General features: G+C 36.1%; 1 protein-coding gene across 1 annotated transcript in view; it reads right to left on the reverse strand.

Moving 5' to 3' along the window:
* LOC106868744 (gliomedin-like) overlaps positions 1–9,089 on the reverse strand; it is a 157,725-nt gene that overhangs the window by 75,735 nt on the left and 72,901 nt on the right. The window contains exon 5 of the mRNA XM_052973442.1: positions 6,307–6,333. Coding sequence (XP_052829402.1) covers positions 6,307–6,333 — 27 coding nt within the window. The remainder of the gene's footprint in view (positions 1–6,306; positions 6,334–9,089) is intronic.

Genomic DNA, 9,089 nt, shown 5'->3' on the forward strand with positions numbered 1-9,089 from the left:
ATATATTTCTCACTTTCTGAGTTCTGCTTGTTGTTTGTCGTAGTAAAAAAAATATCAAAAGAAGGAACATGCAGATAATTTATATATTTTCTAAGATTAATCTGCGCAGTAACATTTATATTGGCAAAGGTATATTCATGTCTATCTGCGTTCATATATGCGTTACTGTGGTCGAGAACGTGACACAGACACGAGAAAAGGAATGAAGCAGAGATGGGAACATTCAAACCGTGGTTGAGCCTGACAGCGTGTTTTCCTAACAATCAGGAGCACTACTATTACGACCATCAACATTATCACCACTGCCACCACCACACCATCACAGTATTTACCACACTTTGTTGTTTCTTCTTTTTCTTTTCTTTTTTTTTTCGTCAGGTGTTCTTTGAAAGGTTTCTGACGGTGATGTTACACCATAAAAATGTGATTAGACGGACGTCCGAAGAAGGAAATTAAAACTGCGACCCCAGGAGCTGACCTCTATTTCACAAGGAATGTAAGAAATTAGGAAAGAAAGGCGAATCGATCTAATCACCCTGGTTATGGTGTACAATGTTCAGGCTGTTTTTTTTTTCTTTTGTTTCTGTGGCTTAGTGATTTGGTATTTTGTTTTCTAGCAGGATATATAATGGTGCTAGGAATGATTGCTAGAAAATTAGAAGTATCCTCATAAAATACAACTTAAACGCGCAGACACACACATATAAACACACATACGCACACACACATACATACACACGCTCATAAGCACACATTCACAAACCCACGTACGTTCCACTCACACACAGCGTTCATTAGAGAGTATAGACGACGGACAGTTATTTCATTCTTTATCTCTGTGTATATGTGTACACATAGACACACTCATGTATAAGTATATCAATGTATATGTATATATCACTCTCCCTTTTTCTCCCCTCTCTCTCCCTCTCTATTTCTCTATATATTCATACATGTATATATGTATATATATATATATATATATATACAACTTAAATGCGCAGACTCACATAAACATACACACACAACTTGTTTCGCGTGGCAGCTTGGCCAAGTGTCTTCAACTATAGCCTGAGGCCGATCAAAGACTTGTGTCAATGGATTTGATAACATTTTACCAGGTTCGGGCAAAGAGACTGTGAGAGTATCAGGCTTAAAGAAAAACATGAAAATTTAAAGAATGGAGTTGATTCTTTCGACTAAAAAGTCTTTAATCACCAGCCCCAGCAAGGCCGCAGTCAAATGACTGAAACGACAACAAATAAGAGCACTCAGAGAGTGCAAACCTCCGCTAAGACAACACAAACGTCCTCTCAACGATTAGCCAGAGATGGTTTTTGAAATGAGAATATCTGAATGAAATGAGAATATCTGAAATAAACTCAACAGTTTCCACAAACGGGAATACTGAAAATTAATCCGACCGCTCTCAAACATCAAGTTTAAAGAACCGATAAAAAAAATCCAGAATCCTTGTCTGGTACCGGATCGATTCCAAAATCTAATCAGTTCGTGCCAGTCACTAGGCCAAACATCCCTGAGAGTTTCATACGAATCCATCCAGTGATTCTTGAGATATCTTTTTTTTACGGACAAACAAGCAAACAAACACGACTGAAAACAATACCTGCGCTTTAGCGACGGCGGAGTTAATATTATTATTATATATATATATATATATATAAAGTGAAGCGAGCTGACTCCCCTGATCTATGACATTCAGGTGTTCTTTAACACTTAGTGTTGTGAAGGGCGCTTTCCCAGATGATATCTCACAGCAAACAAGGTGTATAAACAGAACAAATACACTCTCTACGTGCGATCGATAATGTTTGCATTAATAGAGCTCCCTCTAATTCGTAATTTAATATGTGTGTGTTTGCATTGCTAGAGCAGCTTTTAATTCATAATTTTATATATATATATATATATATATATATTAAATTACGAATTTAAATCAGGTCTAGTAATACACACACGGTATATAATCCATTAATGCTCTAATTACAAAAATGGACCTTGGCAGATTTTGATCTCAGAACATAGCTGCAGACGAAACACCATTAAGCATTTCGCCCGGCGTGCTAACGATTCTGCCAGCTCGCCGCCATACATGTAATGTAAGGTTCGGATTATTTCATATGTGTATGTATTCGCAGAAGAGTGAAACACACACACACATACGTATATAAAAATTAATGTTTGTGTTTATGTTCGATTTAATAAAAAGGGACCTAAATTTAGATAAGCAGCCCGACGCTTGACCCCATAACAATTTTTGGAGATTAAGTTTTTAAAAGTAAATTCTGTTGGAAGTGACCTGAGGTTACTTCACTTGAATGTCTCGCATCTTACCATAAGCAATGCATACAGTGTGGCATACTAAGAGAAGAAGAGTCATCTCCCTTGCGTCTTCGACTTATTTTCTTTTTTTTTTTTATGGAGATCTAAATTATAGCTATCGTATTGAGTCATTCAAGTCGATCTGGAGTAAATTAGTTCAAGCAAGCAACCAGATTTACTCATTGGGTATGCATTTGCATGAACGTATGTGTGAGTGCCTATGGGTATATGTGTACCTCTGTTTATGTGTGAGTTTGTGTGTCTGCGCGTGTATGTGTGTGATTGTATTTGGGTAAAGGGAGATTATTACTAGGCGACTGGATTCAGGCATCACATGCACTTATGGGGGAGAATCATCTTGCCGGGCTGATGCCGCGTAGCAGTAAACAGATATACGGAGACAACGGCTAAAAAGAGACATTTTTAAGTAAGGGAAGTGATAATAAATGATCGTAATCCATTTAATTTAAGCAATATAGGAATATAACCAATAATGAATAATAAAATAAAGAAAAGAATTGATGCTTGAAATATTGAAAACATTTTTAGTTCCAACTAAATAGAAATGCCGTTAAAATTGTCTTTCGTTAGTGTGTTGAGTTATCTCCCTTACATGGTGTCACATTTTTACTCGCTAACGTAAGAGTCACTAATATGAACACACATACACCGCCACATCAACGCACGCGCGTTTCTGTGTGTATGCATACATACATACATACATACATACATGCATGCATGAAAGTATTGTATGTACGGAATTAGTTACGTGTTCGATATTACGTAATTCATTAGTATCTAATTGGAATAGCTAACAATGTATCATACCTAATATATACAGAGATTGATGGGCCAGTTGCTGCATTATTTGCCATAAGATAACAACTTATAAGGATTTGATGTATTCAAAATTTTAACAAACACGCTGTGTGCTTTAGACCAATTTTAACATCGAGTGACACAGGATATTCCATATGTCTCTCTTTCGTCTTTTCATGATCACACTGTGTCTCTCTGTAAAACCGGTCAACGTCCATAAACGGATGCGTCGCTCATATATATGTTCTCACGTTAACAAGGATTGCTAGAGGTGTGTGATTTCATTATTTCTATCTACAGTTCAGTGTTCTTTTCTTTCCGTTTTCAAATTGGTTACAAAGAAATAGACTGTGCTCTCATATATATAATCGATATATATATTATCGATATATATCAGGCTAAGATCCAGTGATTTAAGTGCAGAAGTTTTGAAAGCTTAAAGCAGTCCTTGGCAGGTATAGAAAACTGGACCGTTCAGGAACAATAACAATTCATTGGCGTCGAATCTTACTCACTTCTTCCAATATTGAAGTTATGAAGAAATTTATGTATAGGTCAAGGTTAGTTACTAGAGTTGCTAGGAATGCGAGTAAAAATTCTCTGACCATCTAGCTAGGAAACGTATAAAAAAACCCAAAGAAATTGAAATTCCAGAGGACAGCGGTTGAGTGATAAGAGGACTAGTGTAGTCGTTTAGAATGGTGCCTGGAGATGGATAAAATAATATTGATGACGAAGAAGAGAAGACAAGTGAGTCGAGATGGCATGGTTGGGGTCATTTATAGCTCAGCTATTGGTATAGAGTAGTGACCAACTTAATAGTTGTAGACAATGCATTGAGATGTCACATTACAATTGTAGAAGATATGTGGGATTATGCATAATCGTTTTTCTATAGGCTATGTCTAGCGTACCTCCTCGCTCCATTAAATATGTATTTATTTATAAAACTAATAACTTATGACATCCGTGGAAAGCTAAGAATATGACAGACTAGGAAATGTATTTAGAAAAGAAAAATAAAGGAGAAGCACAGGGATAAAGAAGAGTTTGCCTTGTTAGATCTTTCTACTGTTTTCTTGAGATGGAGGATCTACAAAATTAGTAGCCTTTTATAATATATACTGTAAATATTTAACAGGAGAATTGAATTGTCAAAAAGAATGTTGCTATATATATACTGAGTTATGTCCCTTGAAGTAGTCTCCCCTTATAATTCCCTTCCACAACTTTCTAATATTTATACAAGATTTTTACATGTTCGAACACACACACACACACGCACACACACACACATATATTCAACGGTTAACGTCCTACAGGCATCAATTAATCATATACCAGTAATAAACTGGATTAAAGATATGTAGTCCTGTGCTAAAATTACTATCATTATTCTATTACTTTAGACGGAAAATCATATTAGACACCGTGTAAGGTTAACAAATAACTGGTCGGCTTTCATTTGGTTATATTCCATTGAAGTTTAGATTATCGCATGCAGTTTGTGTAAAATCACCATCATACACTTCTTGGGACCATTCAAAACCCCTTCTGGCGTTATTTATACTAATGCAAAATTAAACTGACCGAGAATGGGGACATTTCTGAAATCGTCTTTAAAACGTCACCCAGTTTCGAGATTTGATATATTTGCAAGGATCCATTTACAACAAATTAGAATTTCAAATGTCTAGACTTTTCCATATTGTTATAGTTTACCAGATTCACCAAAGCGATTAAATAAATTATAATAATACAATAAAATGTTTTGGATACAACGATATTTTTCCAGTTAACGACGCAGTGTTATGGCTTCAGTACACCCATCATTCTATTAATTAATTAACTATTTATTTGATTATTTATTGTATTGATGGGCAATTGTGAGCACAAGACATATCGCAAACATTAGATTATTAAATATTTACATATAATATTTAATAATAATTAAACTTTGTTTAGTTTCATATTTTGACTTCCCGAAAATACACTGCATCGCCGTTTACAGTTACTATTCACAAAGTTTGAATCACATAATGCACTTATACAAAGGATGTGGCGACAACAAGGCTCTAAGATTAAGCCCAGTGCTGCTGCTGCCAATGTATAGATACATCAACACGATTCCTAGGAGAAAATGCCTAGAGTAGAAGAGTTGCCTTTGTTTCTGATTGCCCGGCCTTTATATCTCAACAATGTAGAGTTGCACAATAGTGATAAGTCACTAGATGTAGACTCGGTATGTTATCAATGTCAAACAATATGGACTGGAAAAGTTCAGGAACTGTTACCGTTGGTGGCAGGAGAGAGAGACAGGCAGACAAAGACAAAGAGAGAACGGGTGGAAAGACAGTGGCGGGGAAGGAAAGGAGAGAAAGACGAAAGAATGAACACAGTCAACTGACAAATGAGTGGCCCCTTGTAAAGAACACATATATATTACGGTCCTTAATAGGGAGACTCTTAGCGTATCATTGGATTGAGAACAAAATAAAGGAAATATTGATTGAGGATGTTACAAGGAAAAATCACGAGTGGCCCGAGAAGATAGACAATTTTGAAGACTGGTTCGACAATCTGTTGACAGTGAGGGGAGCACAGCTCAGTAGATGTGGGTCTTGGAACGATGCAGCGAAATCTGCAAGATTGTCACGAGTATTTCAGGAGCTGAATTGAAAGGAGATGGGAAAAGCAAATCCAATAAGATTCGGGGAGCGTTTAAATTCGGTTCTAGCGATAATTACATGGGGGGGGGGGCAACTCAACTCTTGAAGAATTGTAGCCCTTTGTTGATTACTTATTTCAATTCTACAATTGAAATTTGTGTTAATGCGGTGCATTACATATTTACTTCACTGTGCGATCATATATGTGTATGCGTGCGGTTGTGTAAGTGTATGTGTACGTGTGTGTGTTTCTGTGCGTGAGAGCGTAATTGCTTTACATGCTGTCTGTGCTTCTGTCGTAATGTAACGCTGATTTTCAAACATGATGGAAGGAAGAAAATACACTGTGGAGACGTGAACAAGATTATAGATATGAAACAACCAATCACAAGGATATATATATATACTTTGCTCAAAGCAGGAATGATAATTGATATATCAACTAAGAACACAATAGAAGGAAAAGTTATCTTACCAGGTTCTCCGCGGGGACCTTGGCTGCCTGTTTAAAGAGAAAGAAAGATGGAATTAGCGATAACATTAAAGAGGATTATGCGTTGGTAGTGAGGAGTAGAACGAAGAATGAATAATGAAGTATTTTAGATGGAAGATAACATACTTTAAATTGGTTTGGGATAACACAAGACGGTTTCAAACATAATACGTAAGGAGCAGAGAGACAGTTGCAAGATAACCCATTCAATAATAATAATAATAAAAAATGTATATATGTGTGTGTGTGTGTGTGTGTGTGTGTGTGTGTGTGTGTGTGTGTGTGTGTGTGTATAGATATATATAGATACATACATACATACTTACATATGTGTGTCTGAGTGTGTATATACACATGCACATACATATATACATGTTTATACATATACGTATGTATATATGCATGTATGTATGTATTTACGTATGTATCTATGATTTTAAGTATGTATGCGCTTGCGTATGATTACATACATACATATATGTAATATATATATATATATATATATTACAATTAAAAGGGTAAAGGATTATTAATTTATTAATTTATTAATAAATTAATAATTAATGTGGTGAAGCAACTGTTGCTGATCCCTTAATTATGTTTATATATATATATATATATATATATATATATATATATGCATGTGTGTGTGCATAAAATATGTATGTCTTAGTGCACACATACGAGTAGATATGATATCTGTGTGCGCATGCGCGTGTGTCTGTCGGTATCTATATCCTAACAGGTATGACACCTCGTACATACGTACACACATGCATTCACAAAAAGATCTCAAATTACGTATTCTAAGTACGCACTCATTTATATATACGATGATAGAAGCGCAGAGGGATACACTAAATATTAGGTGAAATTAATTACGCATCGTTTAATAGTATTTTTCAAAGTGAGAACTCAAGGTTTTGTGATCATTTTTTATAGGCTGCAGAACCAGAATAAGGATGGGAGAAATTTAATGTCAACATGTAGAATGGCGCTAGATTTAGTTGTTAATCGGAATATTGGGGTTATGCTAGTAGAGAGAAAGAATGTTCTTGCAAACGACCTATATAACGGTATCCATATACGAAATTGAACTCACAAATAACTCTACCCCAAAGTTTGCAGGGGACAATACTAAGACAGGGAGTGAAATTGAAACCTTATTCATGTACCTTAGGAAGTAAATGTTTAATCACAAAGCTATGTTTGGGCTTCTTAAATATATTTTTAAAAATCCATTATAAAAAGAGCAATTCTTTTCGATAATAGAAGCATGCTATTTGTACTTGTCTGTGTATGTACGTGTGTAAATATGTTTGCTTATGCCAGTATGTGAGTGTATATGTTATATAGACAAAAGTGTCCTTATAAAGCAGACTGTTCGTAGCTGTTTTAAGCTATAATACCTCTACAGTTACGTCCCTTACACTAAATAAACAGTAGTTTCCCTTGAAAAGTCTAGCGTGGCGAGTACGCAGCAGTTATGGATGTCTATTTCCAAAGACAATGAGTCCCTAATACTTCTATTTCAAGCGTGATTTCTTCATAGTATCACTGGTGTATTTGGTTAGGCCGTCGTATGGATATCGATAGATAGATAGACAGGAAGATAGATAGATAGATAGACAGACAGACAGGAAGATAGATAGATAGACAGATAGACAGACAGACATGAAGATAGATAGACAGATAGATAGATAGGTCGATAGACAGACAGAAGACAGACATACAGACAGAAAACTGAATAACATACATACATACATACATACATACATATACCAATCTTGAGAAATTGGGCTTCTCAAGACCAGAAATCAGAAAGCTAATTCGAAGACTACAGATCCAATCCATCACTGGAACTGTAAAAATCTGTAAAACTTTCCAGAAGTTTATCATTTAAAAACGTGAGCATACAAATCTGCACATACATATATACATACATACATGCATGCATATATACATACATGCAAACATACATACATACATAAATACCCTGTTGATGATGTTGAAATTCCAATGAAGGAACCTTGGATCTAGGTTAGAAACCGGTTCTTTCTCTATTGGCAAGAATTCTTGAAATAAAACTGAACAATGACATACATACATTCAACTAATTTAGTCGCAGGCACGACTGTACGGTAGGAAGCTTACTCCCCAACAACATAGTTCTGGTTTCAGTCCCACTGCCTGGCACCTTGGGTATATATCTTCCAGAGATTCGGGCCGACCAAAGCCTTGTGACTGGATTTGGTGGACGGAAAATGAGAGAAACCCGTAGTGTGTGTGTGTGTGTGTGTGTATGCGTGAATGCATCTATGTGTGTGCGTGTGCTTTTGTGACTATGCTTGTCCCCTCGTTCCACGCTAGTGGATGAAGAGTTTTGGGGATGGATTTGTTCTTTATTAACACACTGAAATTAACTCCCAAAAAACCAGAGTCACATCACACTCGCAAACAGAGACATGAACGGGCACAGGCGTAAGCATACACACACACACACACACACACACACACACACACACACACTCAAACACACGCGGTCGTGCAGACACATGCTCGTACACAATTTGATGACATTCGAGATATGACAGTCCCTGCCTTTTCCTTACTCCCTCACTTTAAAGATCATACCTTTCTCTCTCTTCTCTTCTCTTCTCTTCTCTTCCTCCCTCCGTCTCTCTCTCTCCCTTCCTCTTTCCCCTCTCCCTCTATATATTCATATATAAATACACATGTATATAAATAAGTATATAAATCTCTAT

Source organism: Octopus bimaculoides, chromosome 15 (assembly GCF_001194135.2).
Source record: "Octopus bimaculoides isolate UCB-OBI-ISO-001 chromosome 15, ASM119413v2, whole genome shotgun sequence".
In the NCBI taxonomy this organism is placed as follows: domain Eukaryota; kingdom Metazoa; phylum Mollusca; class Cephalopoda; order Octopoda; family Octopodidae; genus Octopus; species Octopus bimaculoides.